This window comes from Sebastes fasciatus, chromosome 21 (assembly GCF_043250625.1).
Source record: "Sebastes fasciatus isolate fSebFas1 chromosome 21, fSebFas1.pri, whole genome shotgun sequence".
NCBI lineage: Eukaryota > Metazoa > Chordata > Actinopteri > Perciformes > Sebastidae > Sebastes > Sebastes fasciatus.
Genome location: NC_133815.1, coordinates 8502467 through 8525085, shown reverse-complemented (window position 1 = coordinate 8525085; position 22619 = coordinate 8502467). Strand labels below are relative to the sequence as shown.

At 41.9% G+C, this 22619-nt stretch overlaps 1 protein-coding gene across 6 annotated transcripts in view; it reads right to left on the bottom strand.

The window, feature by feature from the left end:
* Positions 1 to 22619, bottom strand: part of cacnb2a (calcium channel, voltage-dependent, beta 2a) — a 69787-nt gene that overhangs the window by 9136 nt on the left and 38032 nt on the right. For 3 of the 6 annotated variants that reach the window (XM_074622390.1, XM_074622393.1, XM_074622394.1), the window contains 7 exons: positions 11012 to 11131; positions 4418 to 4540; positions 4199 to 4335; positions 3054 to 3130; positions 2603 to 2736; positions 553 to 633; positions 392 to 450 (listed from right to left, as the gene is read on the bottom strand). In XM_074622390.1, the coding sequence (XP_074478491.1) occupies positions 392 to 450; positions 553 to 633; positions 2603 to 2736; positions 3054 to 3130; positions 4199 to 4335; positions 4418 to 4540; positions 11012 to 11131 (731 nt within the window). Of the gene's footprint in view, positions 1 to 391; positions 451 to 552; positions 634 to 2381; positions 2402 to 2602; positions 2737 to 3053; positions 3131 to 4198; positions 4336 to 4417; positions 4541 to 11011; positions 11132 to 14022; positions 14829 to 22619 lie in introns of those variants that run through there. The other 3 variants (XM_074622391.1, XM_074622395.1, XM_074622392.1) reach the window with 3 other exon arrangements.

Sequence of the window (22619 nt, the reverse complement as noted above, 5' to 3'; positions counted from 1 at the left end):
ATAGGTTGAAAAATACCAAAGTTACCCTTTAAACCATGTTTGAAAGTTCAAAGGGGAATTAACAGCGTTCAGTGCAGCTGCTGGTGGTCTGAGTGGATCTTAGTGTTGTGTAACTTCATGGCCTCTCTGCTTTCAGATGGATGGATGGACTCAACATTGAGTAAGGAGAATCCTGCTCTGCTCTAGGGCCCACTATGGCCTATTAAGGACATGGAGAGGGCCTATTTAAAGCAGCAGCAGCAGCACACACATCTCCAGGCCAAACAAACTTGTTACACACTCCCTCGGCTAACCTCAGGGGACAGATAAATACCAGCCTATAGAGTTGGAGAGAGAGGAGGAATGAGGAAGGAAGCAGGATGAGAGCTTGTATTTTTAAAAGGTCACTTACCTTCCCTCGAATCTGTGTTTCAAGAAGTCAAACAGTGCTTTTTGCATCATGTCTGTCACCTGTGGACCGGAAATTTAGGGAGTTAAAACAGTTAACAGGGACACACATTTCCCAGATCATTTCCCAACAAAGGCAGTGTTTGAAATTGAGTTTTGACGCACCTCGTAGCCCTTCAGTGACGGTCCAACCAGAACCACGGGCCGCATAGAAGGCACAACGTCGTACGGAGGAATGTGTTCCGCCTTAAGAGAGCAGAAGAAGAAAAACAGTTGCACACATTTATGGAGACAAAGTAAACACTCACTATCACAAATCACTTGAGGGATTTGGAACAACAATGACCCAGACTAGATTTAAAAGCACTGGAACATTGTGAACCATGAAATGGGACGTCCCAGCTGGCCCGACAAAACACAAGCTTTGATTTATATAATAGATTTGGCAGTTTACTTCACAAATTTTGACATCATCACGTTGTCGATACTTCAAAGCAGCTTACAGTAAACTACAATATTTCATGATGGATTACAATATTTAGATAAATCCTCTCATTTCATGGTTCTGATGTCAGTGATTAAAAAGGAAAAACTACTTGACAGGAAAGGTTAGTCGGACAGGGAGAAAAAGCTTCAGTAGATCAACAGAAAAAATGTGGAAAGAAATTAGGAAACAGGTAGAAAAACTTGATCACTGCTGTTGGGACAAAGTGGGAGCTCAGTTTATGTAACAGCCTCAGTTTTAAATCAAAAATCATAGACAAGATGTTTGAAATTAGAGCTGAAACAATTAGTCGATTAATCAGTCAGTCGATCGACAGAATTAGGGATGTACCGTTCAAATTAGTCCCCGGCATCTGGACGTGTGGATATACCAGCACACTGGAGGAAAATGCAATAACAGTGCAGGATCTAAGCTGAAGCTCTGTTGGAGAGCAGACTGTTGATTATCATATCCACCACACAGTATTGTTTTTACTCATTTTCTCCCCTTATTTGTCCTAATGGTCAAGCTGCTCTCTCAGTCTGTTTTATCTTTATGATGAGTAGATTTCATGTTCGCTCATCTTCCTCTCTCCACTTCTTAACATTTCCCTTCTCTCTAACATGTGCTGTCGTCATTGTGCTTCCTTTGGGACGTTGTGGGAACTGATGCACACTACTGCTGACTAACATAAGGATATTATTGGACAATGTGGTTCTGCACAAATACTTCTGGTAGCCTAGGTTCAACTCTGCATTACGTGGTTAACGTCAGCGTAGTCATGGGAAACTTTCATGTATTAGCGTTTTACAAAATTAAATTGACTTAATTGGATTTTTGTTTTTAGATATGTGAGAAGTTTTAAATACATTTAGCATGTGATAATGGGAAAACAATTTTTTTTGAATGTCGCGATGTTGATTTTCGAAAGCAAACGGCCTTTATCACTCCTGTCATTGATAAAAATATCAATAAAAGTTTTTATAGCCATATTTGTAGGCAAATGCAAAACATTAAACCAATGGATGTTACTCACGGTGACTCTGTCTCTGTCATATGGTGACAACCAAAAAATGTAAGGGAATAGTTTACATTTTGCCAGTGAGCTTTAGAGGTGCTGGTATGCAGATTATGTTACCTTTGGACAGAGCCAGGCTGGCTGTTTCCCCCGTTTCCAGTCTTTATGCTAAGCTAAGCTAAGCGTCTCCTTTCTCCAGCTTCATATTTAATAGAAGGATCTCCTCATCTGACTTTTAGCAAGAAAGCTAACAGTCATATTTTCCCAAACTATTCCATTAAACTCAGATCTCGTCTAGCTCATTAAAAGGCTGTTCACACTGAGCTCTCACTCGATCAGGATCACTAACAAACACGTAAACACACACAAACACAACACAGAGGATTGCAGGAGCAGTGAGTAGGGTGAGAGGTCAGAGGGTTTTGTACAGGTCAGACCCCAGAGGTCATCTCCAGACCCTGCTGAGCTGGTGCACTGCACGCCACGACTTACCGACTTCTGCTTCTGCTTAGCTGTGGTGAGACGGAAGAGGAGAAAGAGAGAGGTTAAGGACAGGCATGCATGCTAACGGACGGGTGCACGCCGAGGGACGAGGACGGTGTTGTAGACAAACAGGATGGGCCGCTGAGTGAAGCCAAGCAGGCGTTAAGTCAGAGATGTGCGGACGGATAGTGGAAGAAGAAGAGGAGTAGGTTGGTTAGTCCAGGGTTTACCTTCTTAAAAAAGGGCATTCGTTTCTCTTTTGCTAGGGGTGACATGACAGTGTTTGGACTGGCTTTAGGGGACCGCAGGTTGACTGGAAGCTCATTGTCCTCGGGGTCTAAGTCTGTGGCGTCTATATCAATGGCTACGCACAGACAGACAAGACCACCGTCACACAGATGAACACAGGAGGTCACAGGTTCTCATTGACAGTAGCACAGAATTTATGCTGCTATACATTGACAGCAAATGAAACATGTAAAAGTACAATCATGGCCATTAAAACATAACTGACAAGAAAACATCAACTTTATTGCAGGTAAAAATACAAAATATGAAAAATTTAAGTAGTACATCTTACCGTCAACTTGAATTGAGTGGTTAAAAGTTGTTTAAATACATCAAAGACTCTTTATTAAGTGTAAAATTGGAGTTTTTAAAGTTGCCTATCAAGCTACTCACCAGACGAAGGAGGAGTAGATTTCCGAGAGTTAGGAACCACTTCACCTAAACTAGAGGATGAGTTTGCTCCCAATTTACTGAAAAGAGAAAAAGTGTTCCACATGTGAGATCAACAACTCTTAAAAAGGGACTGTATGTAACTTTTTAAATGTATGCATCACTTTTATTGCCAATGTGTGATCAGGTTGTAACCTAACCTAAAATATGAGACCTTCCGCGACTTTCTGGGTTTCCTCTATCAGCCTGTAGACGGCTTTTAATGTGAAGAAACGGGCCTGCTTTTCTGGGAAAATCCAACGGATGTGATGTCATGTGCACTCACGAGTGCCTTAGCCCTAGCTAAAGTTCGGTTAGAAATGGAGTCCGCTAACGCCAACAAACGACCAGCCACCACAACTCAAACTCCAACATTCATAAACTCCACGGAAGCACAAAAAAACAAACTTATATCTAGTGAAGCCCGTCTTGCAAAACAGGAATGTGACCGACGTCGAGGGAAAACTGTGTTGTGGGAGTATAGCAGAGTCAGTGCGAAGAGTGTGTGTGCACGTGGCAATTGAGTGGTGAAGCAAGAGAGAGAGAGCGTCAGCGAGTGCGTGAGAAAACGAGCGAGCAGTGGAGCAGAAGAGAGTTAGTTTAGCTTTGAGAATATCAAGTGAATGTACAGTGAAAGTTGCAGATTGTGCAGAAATGTCTTGTTTCCCTGCTGCTGAGTGAAGTGACGGGGCTCCGGAGTGAGTAACGTTATCGTGTTAACGTTATCTAACCCTGTGCCTTCTGACCACGGTCGGGAGGCTGAAGCAGGAAAAGTTAATACTGGGATCAACATCGGCCGGGCCTTCAATTTCTGGAGGGACCTTCAGCTAACATTACTGCTAAACATGTGAAATATATAATGATATTGTGGTTTCAGCTGATTAATGTTGCTAATGTTAATCAACATGATGCCTGTCAATCACGTTCAGTCTCATGTGTGTTGGTAGTGCGAACACAAGCGCGGAGCAACAGGACGCTGACTGTCGTTGACTTAACGGCCACAGGTGTCACTGTTAACAAGCAATTTCTGATTCTTACAGAGAGTCCTTTTAAGAAGACCAAATTAATTTTAGTCTATCTCCCAGCCGAGACCAGATGAGGGTTTTTACCTGGAGTGGAACTTGCCCTGTTTGGCTCTCTGCTCCTGGAGGATACGAGTGTTTTCAAGCTTCACTGGACTGGGGATGAAACCGATTTCACAGCCTTCCTTCACCAGGCGTCCTATCCACCAGTCGTTGTTGAATTTCTACACAGAATAAGCAAAGACAGTTATCTCGTGCATCCTCCTTACTTCCGTCGGCATCACCGTCTTCAATAGAACAACTCACCTCTTTGACATGGAGGAAGTCTTTAGCCTCAAAGGAGATGGCCATGCCTGGCACGGGGACATCATCATCGTGACACGGGCTGTAGTTGACATTTGTGCGAACAGCAAATGCAACTGGTTTGGTCTGGTGGGAGGAGAAAAGATAAATGAAAATGTCAGATTGTGCAACAGATATAAATGGTAATTGTATCCTTAAATCCTAATCCACAAGAGAGAGGAGGCCTGTTCATTAAAAAGTGTTTTTGTGCACTGTTGGTGGGCTGTGTTTCTTGTCTTTGTGCGAGGTATAAAAATAACCCTAGGTGAGGGATACAAGTAGTCTCTGACTCATCCAGACTTAGTATCTCTCCATGAATGATTTGGCTTGCTGCACTGTCTCTCTGCTACAGGCTAAAATACGACTCAGAGTGATGCAACATGTTAGTGTCTGCAGCAATCACCACTTCAACGCCGATAGTAAAACAGGACTCTTGTATTGCGCTCACTTATGAGCAGCACAAACAGCACTTGTGTAAATGGCTCACAAATCAATCCCACAATCTTTACAGTGGTTGAATCAATACTGGCCTTCCTATCAGATCACTGCTGACCTTCCCCGTTGGGACAAACAGTCCATTGAGATAATGCGTTCAGCTAATGAAATGTTTCCTGTACTCCTGCGAGCTGTGATATAACCACCAACACTAATGACTGTCCACATATGAGAGCAACTTTCTTTCTTTACACAGATATTTTTGCACAAAGCAAAAGCGAATCTCCTCTGCCCATAGTGACGCATTACATTTTCTACCAAAAAGGGAAGATTTAATAAGGTCACGTCATGAAAAAATTTAATGGAAGAACCATATGCTCACAGACAAACCCTCTGAATCCAGATATCTGCAAGAGTAGAACATACCCACGTAAGACACACACCACTTTAAGAATTACATAAAATGCTTTTGGACATAATCTTGGAGCCAGCCTGGCGGCGATGGCAGCAACAGTTGGCAACACGGTCATGCCCTCAACCAGATTACATTTGCCTTTGACTGTGTGACAAGCATGACGGAAGTCAACTGAAAAGCCAAAACGAATGCACAGGGATGTAGGTAGCTTAGAGTAATCTCCCAGCGTAGACTCGCACGCTAAATATTAACCTGCAGATGAAAGAGAGCAAGATGAGGGGAAGGGTGTGTAATATTCAGCTGGAGGCCAAACTGAACGCACTAGACCGGAGCTTTGATGCTGTAGTTGGACCTCATACAGATTCAGTAAAATGCTTTTCAAAGTGCGTCATAGTAGTGCTCCAATCGGATTTTCACATAGCAACCTAAAAATAAAACGTAGCAACAGGTTGGGTTTCAATTCAGTGCACAGAAAGCATACGAAGCGAGGCAGATCTAAAATCTGCTCCCTGGAGGAGTTTTCTGGCGGAGTGGCGTGTCGGCACACCGTGATGATCATCGCTGTTGATCAGCACAAGTGAGTTGAGTTGGTTCGAGAGTGATTATTGGACTTTCATTCATTAGGTGGACAAAAAAACACGACTCCATATGCTAATGATGCTCTATATCTGCTGGATGTGTAAATAAGCAACAAAAGGTGATGATATGTCAACGTTGTGTTCACAACTTGTTTCTGCTGCAGCAAACTGGCAGATAATATCAGTTATTGCAGGTTCAAATACTCAATGAGATTAAATGACTTTTAAAGATTAATATGTTTCGTGCAGCCCTTTCCCCATTCACCTTGAACCTGCAACAGTGACTGATTGGATTCGCTTGGATCTAAATGCTACTTGAGATCTTTCAAACAGGCAGCGATGCTCAGTGAAGCTCAGTGCTATGAGAGTAATTCATCAGCTTTACGTACGACGAGCGCTCTCTTTCATCATCGCTGTGTCCACTACTGCCTCATTGATATACAACAGGTGTGAAGTGACTGTGATGAACTACGAGGGATTATGGAAATAATACATTAGTGAAATCCTCCGGGAATCATTTTCCTCATGCGGACAGTAATGTAAATATTCCATGAAGTGATGGTTGTAAGCTGTGTGTGTGTGTGTGTGTGTGACATCTCCATTGAGGAGATCATCTAATCCAATGTGCATCGCCGGGACCCGTAGAGGACAAAGCGTCCTTGGCGTTTGCATGCATTGAGTCACATGGCTGCATGAAGGTATGAGGTCCATTAGTACATGTATGTATGTGTCTCATGGAGCGTTGCCTCTTTCCTCCCTCCCAGCTGCTCTGCTCGCCTTTATCCATCATGGCCGCCTGTCAGGTGAAGCTTTCTACAGGCTTAATGTGACATTTTACGAACCTGTAGGCAATAACGCGCACACACACACGGCCTAACATACCACCTTTTATCACAGGTGGCACCTTTACACTGCTGTATAGTATCTCTACATCTCCTTACAGAGCCAATACTGCTCTGTTGCTTCTTACGTAAGACAGGCGTTCATTATGGATGCCATATTGACCGCAGTGAGGGAGGGAGAAGGACAGAGGCGGAGGGTTAGAGACCGGGTAAGAGGCGTGGGAGGAGGGGAAAAAAGAAAAGAAAGGGAAAGGAGATGGACGGAAGGATAGCACACAATGTAGTGCCCAAAGAAAGGAAGCGGAGGACAGGAAGTGAGAGGAGACACATTCATGGAGATAAGAGGCAGAAGGATAAGACAGAGATAACCAGCTCAATAGAAGCCCTATCTGTAACTGGGAACCCTGGGAGGCAGCGCGATGGACCACAGCCAATTAACACCACACGACGCTCGTCACAATATCACATCCCACCATGAATATTTCAATAGCTAATACCTCCCAGTCCTCTCTGTGCTTACACTGACTGACTGAGTGAACACTTGCCCTTGCTGGGGCTGATTTGCAACGTCACAGGCCACACGCTTCTCCATTAGCAGCACACACGGGATCTCATGCTATAAATCAAGATTCCCACATTGTTTCACCTTGGACGTTGTGGATCGATTTGAAATGAATTCTCTGCACTGGCCTTAGGCTGGAGAGTCTGTAAAATGTATTATTATATGGCATGAAGGGAGTATAACCTTCATTAATTTAGCGTGGGAAGATAGTTCTAATATTATCCAAGGTTGCTTTAGTATATTGTAGATATGCACAATAAGTACAGTGGAAACCGCTTATATGGATCAAAAAGCTTGGGACAGAATTATTCCCATACATGTTAGAATAATTTGCTTATAGTAATCAAGTAGTCCGCTTACAATGTTCATTTTGTGTCTTTTCATACATTACAACATATGGAAAAACATTTTAAAACTATGTTAGACTAACGTTAATTCAATTTTGTTTTTGTTTTTTACTTTACTCCCCTGATATTTTGCCTCGCAGACCGTCTGCTTTACGGCTGGATAACCGAGGCTGATGCTGCGTGCACATTGATATCGTGACAGGAAAAGGAAAGTCATCTGCGTTTTCATTTGGAGCAAGATTTCTTTTTGAGAATGAATTGGGAAAAACCCTGTTTTCAAAACACCCGTGTACGTGTTGACAAGGCCTTACCCGAGATAACCCCTGATTACTCCTCTAGAGCCAAAGAAGACATTACACAGCTGTTTTCATTGATGAAGTGTTAGTTTAAGGTCAATTAGACACCGCAGAGGGTGTTTAGTATGTGTGTGTATGATGTAATGTTAAGAAGTATATTAGGGGAAACATTACAGGCATCAACTCTATCTCCACTCCTTACTGAATATCTGTGGTATGTTAGGGAAGTCTTTGTGAATTACTGCCCATAAAGGCTCACAGTCAGAGAGTCTGCACTTCCTCTGACCCCAGCTCGCTCTCTCTCTGGTGGCCAGACCGCTGAGAGGCTATTTTTTACTAGTCATCTGTCATGTAAAATACCAGCGGGGGTAATCTATGCCAGGTTATCTATAAAGCCAACTTATCTTTTTAATTAGTGAGCCAGAGAGGGCGACCCTGGACAATAACAACATAGATCTGCAGGAATGATCTGTCTTTGCCAGCTACGAGCTACCTCCAGACACAGCGCAGGAGGAACATGTCTGCAAGAATGGATGGATAGCCAAAAACTTAACGCTTACAGATAATGAGCACGCTGTAACAGACACTAAGGTGAAAGGCAATAAACCTATTATTCAGACACTTGCTTGAATTAATATGCAACAATAGAAGCTATACAATGAGCTGTAAAGAAGGAAGAGAACAAAATGTGCACAGAAGACAGTCAAATTATTGAATAGATCAAAGGCATACATCTTAACAATGCCAGCGACTTGAGTGATTCTGTGGAAGCGACCGCTGATTGCAATTCCTGTCGCGCAAAGGCGAGCCTGCTCTGCCTTGTGTGTGTTTGTTTATATGCTGCTAATTGTGGCCCAGAGCAGAGCAGAGCAGGCGAGGCTTGGCTCTGATAAACAGTGACGCTGAGCCCTCTGAGGCCCCTAACCTCTCACATCAGCAGCCCCTAACAGCCCTCTCTTCGTCTCAGAAACCAGCTGAAATCGGCTCCTGCTTCTCTCATAGTCACCTAGTCAGTCCTGCAGCATTTTCCACTTATCTCACCCCAAGAATAGTAAAACAACATGTGATATATCATTATTGTTTTAATGTCAGAGCGTGGGTGAGACAAGCTGGGGAAGAAATAAGAAAACGTTGCACCAACTTTGCACAGAAATCTTTTCCAGACTGGTCTATTAAGTGCTCTGACCTGGAGACCAGTTCTCTGAAGTGACCCTGGTCCTCACTGAAATCTGACTGGTGACCCGATTACAAGAATGAGAACACGATAGCTAAAGTTCTTGCCTCCATAAAAAAGAAGAATAAACATGTATGCTTAAGAAATAAGACCAAAAAGGAAGCAGACGCAGCTTTTCATCCTCCAATAACAAACCAACCAGTGTAACGTTTATATTACCATTTGGGTGATGCTGCACAATATTCATTCAAGCAAAATAAACCAGATTTTGTCTGTACAAACACACTTCTATACTTTTGAGGACCCTCACTGACATAACAAGATTCAAGATAACACATTCTCTTGGCCATAACCATCACAACTACATGCCTAAGCCTTTACTCTGACCTTAACCTTAACCTAAGACTAATTCTAAAAGGCCTTTACAAACCGGGGGCGTGACGAATAAACGACACAAAAATGCAAAATACTTGCCGAATATTACACATCTAGGGCTTTTATTGTGTAAAGTAAGAGCAGAAAGAGTGGATCTGGTCTAACAAATGCAGCACTTTGTCAAGGTTGAAAGGAGCAATAAAGTTTTCCGTCCTGGTTCGGACTACGGAGCCTCCGTGTTGTTGTTTCATAAATATAGGCGCAATTCAATCGTTCGCACAATGTGATTGGTTGATGCCTTTATTTGTAGTGCGAAAGCTCAGAAAATCAACCTTGTTACCCCCAAGAATTGTTGATTTTTCGCCACGTTCTGTGTGAAAGTACTCATGACAAAAACAACAGTTCGAAAAAATATATTGACGTGCAAGTTAATCACACGGAATAAAATGCTGCTGGTCTGTAAAGGCCTGAACTTTAACCATAAAACCTAGTCTTAAAGGTTTTCTTGCAAACAAACAAAGGGTTGGTTACATTCTGTGGTTCCCACCGAAACACACTGAGGTCTAACAAACACGTTATATTAGACCTGTTATTTATATGTCATCAAACATTTCCAAAGCTGTTTTTTTTTTTATATTTTTGATTGTGCAATGTTTGCATTCATTGTTTGCTATCTTGCAGTCTTCTTCTTCCTTGCCTTTTTGGGCACATTGCTATGCTTCTTTTTTCAGTATCGCCACCAATTGTCGAAAGTAAAGACATAGTGCTACACAAGGTCCACCTTTAACCCTCAAACAGCCAAATAGTCCTCACTTTTCTACATATTTTCTCACTTACAGACAAGCGTTTTAGGGCTGTTTCAGAATTAATCTCCGTCCACACTACCATGCCTGAAAACGCATATCACATGACCATTCACGTACACTGGGCATGCATGTGCCGGTGTAAACAGGAAGCAGCGCTATACACGGAAATTGATGCAAAGTGCTTGAATAATACCTTGCCTCTTGCGCATGTAGGCTGTAGGAGCATTATAAAATGCAGACTTTAACTTCACAACAGCTGCTAGCATAGACAACAAGGTCATCATTGCTTGTAACTCGTTATCCATGTTGAAATTAACCACTCGTGGTCGAAGCTAATGTTTTCTTTGTTTTCTTACGGGAAAGGTTCATGTGATGGAGCGTGACGATTCAGGGAAAGGCACGTCATGACTGAGAAGAGCCAATCAAGAAGTTAACATGGGTGTTTGCGTCAATGTTTTCAAAGGTCTCCGTTTCTGTTCGTCCAGACTAAAACGTGGAGTTTCAAAACTAAAACAGGGTCAGCAGCCTTTTCAAACATCTCTATTGTAGGGGTTGAAAACGCCGGAGTAGTATGGACGCTAGGCATAAATGTAGCAAAAGTTTTTAAAACTATAATGTATCAGTGTGGATGTAGCCTCAAGGTCTAAAACAGGACTTGTGGCCCCCCATAGAGAAGTATGTAGGAACTGGACAGAGTGACCTTAGTGCTGCTGGCTTTGGATACCCACCTTGGCCTTGTCGATCTGTGCCTGAGCCTGTCGCTCTGCCTCCCTGCGCACTGCCTCCTTATCCTCCTCAAGGGACACATCGGAGTCTGATGGACGGCTGGTGTAGGAGTCGGCCGAACCCTGCAGAGACACAAACATTAACACTTCAGCGACGCTTTTGCACTGAGACACAGCTTTGTACATTTGGTGTTCACACTTTAAAAATGGCAGGTGTCAGGGAAGCGGTGGGATTCACAACATCTTGAGGACTTAATTTGCTTTGCATCGCGCTTCCTCTTCAAGGAAATGCTCAACTTTGGAGTTGAGCATCTGATGTGCAACTTACAAATGTGCAAACACGCCCACACAGACTGAAGTGTTGATCTCTGATCATCAAAGGAATCTCATGAAATAATGAATGTAGAGGCTGTGCTCAATAAAACGAGCAGGCATGTGATTCTACCATCAATCACATCACTGCAACAACTTGAGGGAAATCTAATCTGTAGCAAATTACGGACGCTTCCTCTTTTTCTGAGAAAGGATGCCAAAGGACACAAACTGTCTTTCATAGAATCACATCACCAGCAGCTCTTCTATCCTTAGCTCTCTCTCAGCTGCTCGCCTGTGGATTTGTTGTGATCTTTGTGTGAGAAACACTGGGGGAAATGTTGAAGAACACCAGGCTCCAGTGTGTCTCTATGTGATATGGGGTTGCGACAGATCTACTCACTACATACCAAAACACACACGATCACTACCTTAACACACCACCACACGTGCATCACAAATCTTGTTATATACTACATGAAAACAGATCATAAATAATTGCTATATAGGCTGCAGTGTTTACAATGCCTCTACAAAAGGTAGAGAGCAGATACAACAAACAAGCTGAAAAGTTGAAAAGAAAAAGAGAAAAAAGGGTTTTAATTTTACTGGCTGAGTGGGTAAGCTGTAACAGCTGGATAGGATGTAAAATGTCTTTTTAAACAACAAGAAAATAATTGACGTAGACCAGAGACACAACCTAAAAACTGTATTGTGCCTTTTGGGAAAGCTAAGGAGAAAATACAGTTTTAGCCGAGAAAATACAGTTTTAGCAAACAAAATGTGTTTCCATCCATCTTGAAATCTATATTATTTGTTAATTTACAATTTAATACTTTTTAAATGTAGATAAAAAGTAGCTTAACCTCAACAAATCATGAATTTGTTGGCTAACCTTTAGCATGACTAGTTTAGCTGTTTAGATTCACTATGACCAGATTTAGCTATTACTTTATTTATGTGGGAAGACAAGCACAACACCAAGGTGCTAGTTCATTAAAATTGGTACATTTAAATTTCAGGAAACAGCCAAGGGGTAAAAAAAAGTAAGTCAATTTAGCTTTAGCCACAGCTAGCTTTCGCTAGTAAAGCTGAATGTGTCTCTCTTGCTTTGGTCGCAACTAACGATTTTTTTCATTGTCGATTAATCTGTTTATTATTTTCTCAAATAATGGATTAGTTGTTTGGTCTATAAAATGTCAGAAAATGGTGAAAATGTCAGTGTTTCCCAAAGACCGTGATGACGTCCTCAAATGTCTCGTTTTGTCTACAACTCAAAGAAATTCAGTTTACTGTCATAGAGGAGTAAAGAAACCAGAACATATTCACATTAAAGAAGCTAGAATCAGAGAATTTAGATTTTTTTTTCGCAAAAAATTACTCAAATGAATCGACAACTATTTTGATAAGCGATTAATCGTTTTAATATTTGACAACTAATCGATTAATTTCTGCAGCTCTAGTCTTTAGCTGTTTTCTTTGAAATTATACATGTCTATGGCTACAAAATGTGTATACATAATAAATTAATATCATTTGTATACACATAAATTAAAAAATAACTTAAAACAAATATCAGCAAGTCAGATTCTGGTCTTGACTACATTTTGACTAGCGTAATATAATGTAGTTATTGCATTTTTGCATTGTAGGACAGCGCTGACAGCTACAGCTAAATAAAATACTGATGAAAAACATTAAAATGTGAGGAAAACTTTTATAATTTCATTTGTGGATGATTGAATGAATACAATACATTTCCTTTGCAGAATAATTTCCCAGCTGCACATATCAGTTTCAGTTAATTATAAATGAGAGTCTTAAGATTAAAAGAGGGAATTTTTAACTAAGTGAAGGCAGTGTGAGCCTTATCCTTACCTGCACGCTACTACGCCACCCACACAAGGTCTTTCATTCATCTCACTGCACCATTACACTCTGCTGTCTGAGTTAAAAATAGCCTCCCTCACTCTGTGCCTGATTAGAATTACCCAGCCATCACATACATACAAAGGAGGATGTCCTCTCCACTTACGTTACCTGGCTTGTTTACACAGACAATGCAAGTGTTGTTACCCTACATAATACAAGGTTATTCATATTTATGTCCTCCAACTTACAATGAAACCCTGCGCTTGTGAATTCCCTCTCATCCTCCCCACTTTGTACCTGATATGAATAACTCATTTGAAAGCACGCTCATTAAATATCCAAGGGCTGCTTTTGCTGTCATCACATCCATCCATGATCATTTTAATCTCCCAGGGGCTTTCAAAAATCAACAAGCGTCTAAACTACGTGTCAAACGCTGCTCAAGCTCGAGTTGCAGCACTTCCACATTCGGATAAGATATAAATGTGCTCAAATTGGCATCTTAATGCACAATCTTATATCGTATAGACTCTCTTTTACGAGCTACATTTGGCCTTGGAAAGTGCAGGTGAAAATACCTGGTGTATGATTATTCCATCAGGTCACGGCTAACGATGGGGCGTGATGGAGAACGCCGTCCCAGTGGGTCAGAGGGAGGTGATATGGAGCTCTGCCCAGAATCTGACAGCCATAACTGATAACAACATCCAGCTTCTCATCATTACCAGGCAATACACAACCGTGCCACACTGACCCCGACACTGTGGACTGATGGATGAAGTAGAGACACACAGAAATACACGATGTAAACACACTCAAAATCTGCTTACACAGGCATCGGAGCTCTTGACGCGACCTCCCTTGGCTCGTTTCAGCAAGCGGATCCAGGTGGCCTTCATCAGCCACACTGGTCATTCAGTGTCCTGAGCCACTGCCCCCCCTTGCTACTGCTACAACTATACCTAACTGCACTACTGTGGTCACTTTTGCACCAGCGCTGCAGCGGCTGTCGCTGCTCTGGCTACAGGTACATTCAACACTGTGGCAACATGGACAGCTGGTTCCTGTTACACCTCGGCTGTGAATGCTACCTTCGTCTCTGGGTAAATAAAAAGCTTTGGAGTTGGGGCTCCTTGTTTTGCTGCAGCTCCAGCTAGCCCTGCTGCTATCTGTAGAGCCACAGCTCCTGCTCCTCCTCCTCCTCCTGCTGCTGCTGCCGCTGCCGAAGATGGGGAATCCACAGGAGCTCTCTGCCCCGCGCATAATCTCAGCAGCTCTCTCCCCGTCTGCCCCGGTCTCCTTGAGTGCTCAGACTGCCGCTGCAGGTGCTGAGGCTGACTCCCAGTATGAGTCAGGTGGTGGCAGCGATGCTTCTCAGCGTCTCGTTCAAGCTCCAGCCACCTCCTCCTCCTCCGCTGTAGCGTCCCCGTGCTGCTCCACAAGCGATGGATAACAGCAGTTACATGAGTCCTGGTGTGGCTGCCTGTGACCGACTCTCCTCTGGATGCAAATGAAGCCCGCTGCCTCTCAGGTGCTGCGAGCTCCCTCTTTCTCACTCTCTGTTTCTCAGCCTCTCAGTGCATGTCCTGCACACTCCTTCAGTGATTCTGCCTCTCTATCTCTGTCTTCACCCTCCTCCTCCTCCTCCTTCTACTCTGTCACTCCCCTCGTTTTTTTCCTCGGTTACCCCTCACAGTCAGTCCATCTGCTCGTTGTGTCTCTGCAGTGATGGGATGTGCTATATGGATACTGTTTATGTGTCGCATGCTGTTTTGTTCTTTTGAGTTGTAAGCACACTACGTTCATGAGCTGTTTATAGTAAAAAAAAATAGGTGTCACATTGCCATCTTCTCAGAGGTGAGCTTGTTTACTTGCTCACTTTCATCATGCATCATCTTATCGATTCATGCACTGGTTCTCAGACGTTTCCTTTCATGCCCTCCTTTGGAAGCCAAAAATAATTCACGCCCACCCCCTACCCCTGCGTTTAATATTTTATCAGCCAGTAACAACACTGGGGAGACTAAAGCAACAAGACAGATTTATTTAACAACATTATCTAGAACATGGACTGGATGTTTCATTTCATATTCTGAATGGTGACTGGCGTGTAAATGCCAAACAATGCTGCTCAATTAGACACTAAACGCAACGCTCTCCTGCTATATCTACAATGAACTTCACTCTTTCTCACATTTTGGATTTAACAGCAGTGTTTGCTCAATGAGCATCACCTGAATAAATTTCTATCTGTAATTTTTTTTTTCAATCAATCAATTGACTAGTTTGAGTAGAGCTGAATAATTGAATTGTTTCAGTAAGTTTTTAAGCAAAAATACAAAACATTAGCTGGTGCCAGCTTCTTAAATGTGGGTATTTTCAGATTTATTTCTGTTTCATATCATTGTGAATTGAATATCTTTGACTTTTGAACTGTTGGTGTGAAGAAATGAGCAATTTAAATATATTACCTTTGGCTCTGGGAAATTGTGATGAGACATTTTTCACAATTGTCTGACATTTTATAGAAAATAAATCAAGGAAATAATCAGCAGATTAATCAATAATGAAAATTAGAGCTGCAATGATTAAGGTAATCAATAAGTTGATCGACAGAAAATAAATTTCCGACAAATCTGAAAATTGATGAATAGTCATTTTTCAAGCAAAAATGCAAAAGAATCTCTGGTTTTAGCTTCAATAATGAAAGAATTTGCTGCATTTCATACACAATAGTAAACAGAATATTTGGGGGTTTCGGTCAGACAATATGCCACTTTGGACTCTGGGAAATTACGCATTTTTCACTATTTTCTGACATTTTTTAAGACAAAACCATCAATTAGTCAAGAAATTATCAGCAGATTAATTGATAGTTAAAATAATAGTTCGTTATAGCCCTAATAGTGAGCATTAAACGTGTGTGTGAGACAAAGAAAGAGTGAAATATACTGTATATTTTTTTTTACATCATCTCCTCTTCACTCTGGTCTCAGCGTTAGGGATTTTCTGAGGTGAAAGCTGCTCTAAATCCTCGCCTGTCAGATCAGCGGTGATTCATTACACGTGAGCGGGGCATCGCAAAGCCACACAGGACAAATGAGAATAATTACGGCGTTAATTAAAAACTTCCCATTCTCATGAAAAGGAACAGCCAAAGATAAACCCTGCAGAAGGATTATTCAAAATGTCCCTTTTATTTGCACTGCTGCACCGCTGACGCACGGCGCTCCTCGGTGTGACCCGTCACGAGGTTGTGTGAGGTCAGAGGAGTCAGGGGTCGGCCCGTGGGACCAGCGGTTGAAATAGGCTCTCTTGTTTATGACCAGCAGTCGCTCCCTGAGGAGCACTAACTGTAGATCAAAGGATGACATGCTAATCAGTGGTGCTTATCATAACCAATCAATGACACGCCTCCATCTGCTCAGGGTCTTTTCAACAAGACACGTGCACTTAAAAATGACACGTCTTACATGAAAGGAAAAGCTGGAGGAAGATAATGTGATTTTAGCTCATTAAGATCAATTAGCCTAACGAGGAAGGCGATTACCTGAGGTAGATTATGTTTCGACCACATATGATGGGAATGGTTGACAAGAAAAAATGGATTCTTGTCTTGTGAACATCAAACCTCTCTGGTCACCTCAGCTACAGTTTAGGAAAGTACACCAATCCGTAGCTTTGCCTGATTTTCAAGAAATAGTGCAATGGTCACATATGTTTCAATAAGGAGGGTTGACATTAGCCTCCAGAGGTCTCAGGGCGGGGCACAGATGCTCTGAACGTGGAGCCTGAAGATGAGAGTGGTGGAGCTGTGAAGGCTACACTCCGATAGCAACACTGACGAAGACTCACAGCGACAGAATGAGCCTCCGGCTGCCTGACATGACTGACCTCCAGACCCGCTGCCACACTGATACTGACAGCACTGTGTCACCCACACACAGGCCACTAATAATAATCTAACAGCGGTATGATACGTCTTAGATCCGTGAGGAGAGGTGTTCTTTATGTGGGCTCAACCAGCAGACTAAGAAGCACAGCTCCATTCAAAGTAGCAGGGATTTGGTGTCTTGCTCAACGACAAATCTGCAGTTGACTCTTGAAAACTTTGTAAATCTTCCGATCTACGCTCTTCCTGTTAACTTTGCCGCTGTACTATGATCCGGAAAAAGCGGCAAATCTCATCATATTTGCCAAATGTGTGTTGATACCACATATCAGACAGTTCACCACCACACTGCATTACATTTGATTAGGGTTGTAATGGTATGAGATTTTCACGGTATGATAACCATCTCAGAAAACATCACGCTTTCACGGTATATGGTATTAGTCTATTACTTTTTTTTTAATAATAAGTAGTAGTATTATTATAAGTTACAATGACCCTTAAAGGAATGAGAACAGAATTATAATAAACTGAATTATAAACCTGAATGTAAGCATGTAACTTTAATTTATTACTAAAGCATGTTAGTTTACATTATAGCACTATAGCATGCAATTAACTACTAAAAATGAAAAATAACACCAGCAGTGAGCTTTTAAAAAATGTCATATGATTACTAACAATTAACATCTACTGTAGGTGTGCGACAGCACAGCCTTGCTGCTCCTGCCTTTATCATTATCTCACACACACACTCAATTATGTCAGTTTTTTTCAATACCGTAGATAAGCAAATGTACACAGTATGATAACCGTTCATTTTTAATACTTGTTTATTGGTATATCGTTACAACCCTACATTTGATGGCAGTGTTTTTTAGCAGCACAAGCAGCATGGCTCTTGGGATGGCTATTTCTGTCAGACCACCACTTTGGTCCAGACTGAAATATGTCAACAACTATCAGACGGATTAAGATGAATCTTTGTACGGATGAATCCTACTGACTTGCAGACATTTTTTTAATTTTTTAATGATATGTCTCGACAATTATCCAAACGACTTTGGTGATTCCACTACGTTTCCTGTGGGGCCCTCAGCAGGTCAAAGTTTTCACTTATTCTGTGAAATATCTCAACATCTACTAAATGAATTGGCACAAAATTTGCACATTCCCAGATGATGTATCCTTTGACTTTTCCTCTAGTGCCACCATGAGGTTGACATTTATGATTTTGAGCGAAATATCACAACAACCATTGGATGTACTGCCATGAAATTTGATACAGTTCTCCACAGGGTGAATTTTAAAATTTGTCCACTTTGGTTTGTAACTAAATACATGCAAAAGCACTTTTTTGATTTGTGCTAATTAGTTTAATATTATGCTAAAACAGGCTAAACTAAATGGTGACCATGATAAACATTATACCTGCTGCATTAAATGTTGCAGCGTTACAGTCCCATCCACTACTTCTTGCATTGGAGCTGAAAGTTGGCATTAGACCTAAACGTGTCCTGCAGAATTGTGCAATATCAATCCTACTTCCTGAGGAAAATGGGCTGCAAATCTGCACTGATGACATTGGCAGAACAGACAAACATACCATACATTGGTCAGAGGAAGGGGGCTGAGGGAGGGTGGATTGAAAGGGCAATGGTCCTGTGGTCTCAGTGGTCTGCTCTCATTGATTCATTTGGACAGAGGTCCTTGCTGTAAGACCACCAATGACCTCTACATGCAGCAGTGGCACGGCGATCATTACATTAGACCTTTACAAATCGCTGTGGTTATTACCACAGTCAAACAGGAGGCTGTGAGTCAGTCACTGCTGCCTCCTGCGTCTGACAGAATCACTTATAGTGGATGAAGCCGTTACACAGAGGAATGTCTTCATGATGTGAAAGCTTCCATTTTCATTTTAGCCGCTATAGGAGTTATTTTCTACCTGCATCCACTATAAAAATGGAGAGCTGTAGTCATGCAGAAAATAAAGACTGTACATGTGAGCTATAGAGTGCTCTTGTGGTCAAGAAGTCCTTGTGAAGACTCCTTTTTTACATCAATTCTTACCTACAGTGAGACTGCTGCTTCTTTCCTTCCACTCGGGCCACACTGCACACTCACTTACAGCTTGTTTACCGTTACTAATTTTATATTCATGCATGTCCACAATGATGTCCACTCTCCTTGCAGTTATTTCTCCCATTCCCACATCTTTTCACCTTTTTCCATTTCATCCAATCCCATACTGACCCCTTACTCTGCTGCTCTCATCTCCCGTCTCTCTCTCGGGATTACAAATGGCTTTCTTGCTTCTATAGTTTGCTCAAGAAGGTGAGGAAGGTTATGTGCATCTCTTGCTTTTTCTGGACACTAATCTCTTGCATTTGTGACTATATAGTGACTGATGCATTTTACGTCAAAAATCACTCCCGTTCTTGTCAGTATCATAACTACGTCATACTGAAATGCACAGATGTCTACAATCATCTTTTTCCAGTGACAGAAGTTTGAACATCTGCTGATAAGGAGTCAAGTAAGCAAATATTAATCTCTATAAACAGATTCTGCATATAGAATAGAATACAGAATCTATAGGCAACAGGACATGCCCGGAAATCCGTTACCATTTATCCGGATATCCAGATATCCGCTGGCTACACTGGAACCCCAAGAATATTGGCCACTGCCTGCAGAGGCTAAATCGTCGTTAGATAGATAGCTGATGGGTTCACAGATTGAGCAAATATTATCATGCTAACGCGCTAGACCAAGCCAGGTCATCTAGTGGACGACATGTCATGCATGTACTGCCGCGCTGCAATGAATCGGTTGAAAATAGGTAAAGTTTCCCACATTGAAAACAGCGTTTTTGCCCACTGATAGCCAAAAACACATCTCTTCCTGTCTCTCTCTATATTACTCTGTTAGGCACTTTGTATATTGATTCAATCCACATACGATTGGCTAACTAGTCGCCCAAAGTCTCATTTGACTGGATGGAATTTTGTAAACGCCCCCGAGGATGAGCCATCGAACATTTGAAGCCGTTTACAGGAAGAGAAAAGACAGGGATTTTGATTGGATTTTTTTATGTAAAAATACCTTTTTTACATATATTTGACATATAATGAGGTAAATAAACAATTACCCACAGGGACGCAGAATTAAAACTGGGAAAATGTATTTTTCATTTCATGGGGACTATAAAGGACCAGTGTGAAACATTAAGGGGATCTATTGGCAGAAATGTTTTCTTTAGTGTATAATCACCTGATAATAAGAATCATTGTGTTTTTGTTACGTTAGAAGCTGTTTATATCTACATAGGGAGCGGGTCCCCTCCCCATGGAGTTCGCCATGTTGCACCACCATGTTTCTACAGTAGCACAGAACGGATAAACCAAACTCTGTTAACTTTCCTGCTTGGGCCGGAGTCGATAACGTTACTCACTCCCGCCGCCGCCACCGCGCTCTCTCTCTTGCTTCACCACTCACTCTACGCACTGGCTCTGCTCCAAATGGCTTTTGAGAGGGCCAATCACGTTTTCGTATTGGCCACCGTAGCTCTCCAACAAGCTTGCCACACAGGAAAGGCTTCAGTTGGCTGCAATCTCCTCACCTCACCGCTAGATACCACCAGATCCTACACACTGGACCTTTAAAGCAATGCTGTGCATAAGTATAGCTTCACAGAGCTGCTAGTGACGCTTTAGACTCATAAAAAGTACCAAACACATACCAATTATTCTAGAAAATAATATATCCCGCTTAGCTGAGACATGTAGTGGCACCAGACCATAATCCTGTAATATAAAAGGAAATAAAAACAAAGTAAAAATAGACTAGGGTTCAAGGGGTTAATGGGTTATGATCAAAACAACCAAAATGCAGACGAGCGGCAGCAGTGAATCTAATGGGGCAGGGTGGTCAGACGGCACAGTATAGCTCACATTATGCATCATGATTGAAGAATGAAGATTGCTGCTCGTGCCAAGTCATGTTCAGTATTGGCTGACGGACTGTAGCCGACTGCAGCGGGCTGACAATGGGCTGAGCGAGTGTGCTAGCGGTTTCGGGCTCGGCATGACTCATTCTTGGCTGGAACCAGAGCCTCTTTTCCCAGCCATCTGTCCGTCACTGCCACTTCACTCAGTGCAACACAAAGTCAATTAAATCATCGGTCCACCAACGGCATCTTCTTTGTCACACGGAGACAATGAGAGCAGACATGACAGCCAAGAGCGCGAGATGTGTGACTGCAACAAGGAATGGTTACTAATATTTAACACAGTGGAATTAATACCAAGTGAGCAATAGAGAGAAAAAAGAAACAGACTGTGTGTACATCTGTGAAAGAAAAAGTGAGTGTGAGAGAGAAATGAGGAGAGAGATAGAGGAGGGGGGAGGAGTAATGATCCCTCTGGCGTGGCAAAAGAGGGATTGGCCGCATGGACGCCAAGGTGACACTGACAGGCCTATGAAAAAAGTGTTTACCCAGCATCCCATGTGCCAGTGCATTAGATAAGTGCATCATCCCATCGAGGTGATGGACTCACTGGCTGTCAGTCACGTGATCTAAGAGCACACCGTTGCTAGCTAGAAACCAACCACATGGTGAGGGCCTTTTGAATATGTTTGTATATTTATAAACTTTTGGTGCACACAGGCCTATTATTATTGTAAAACTTAAACTCAAAATAGTAAAATGCAATGGTAAAGGAAGAAAAAAAGTTATATCAATTACAGTAATTCTTAAAAAAGACTTATCAAAAATAAGGCAGAAATGAACACGTATTAGTATTATGCTAACATGCTCACAATGACCATGCTGACATGCTCATTATAAGCAGGTATAATGTTTACTATGTTCACCATGTTAGTTTGGGGGGCTTAGCATCCTAAAAGTTGCTAGTTAGCACAAAACAAATGTTGATGGGACTATCCTTACTTTTGCAGGTACAATATTTAGTCATAAACCAAAGCATTGGACAAATTAAAACATTTTGACCAGATGAATGTGCTAAATGAAAAGTCAGATGATTAAAAACAACTTTAAGATTCATCTTCTGGGCACCATGGATATCTACTAAAATCATTGTAATCCATCTGACAGTTGTTGCAATATTTCAGTAAAAACTAAAAAGGTCAACCTGCTGGTGGCACAAGAGGAAAAGTCAGGGGATCACCAAAGTCAGCAGGATTCATCCTGTGGGGAACATCGGTATCTGCACCAAGTTTCATGGGAATCCATTAAACCGTTGTTGACATATTTCAGTCTGGACCAAAGTAGTGCCATCAAATTATCAACTTCTGGCACGAAATATTGATGACTCTAGTAGAGCTGCAACGATTAATCGATTAGTGGTCAACTATTAAAATAATCCCCAACTATTTTGATAATCGATTAATCTGTTTGAGTTATTTCTCAAGAAAAAAAAGTAAAAAATTCTCTGATTCCAGCTTCTTAAATGTGAATATTTTCTGGTTTCTTTACTCCTCTGTGACAGTAAACTGAATATCTTTGAATTG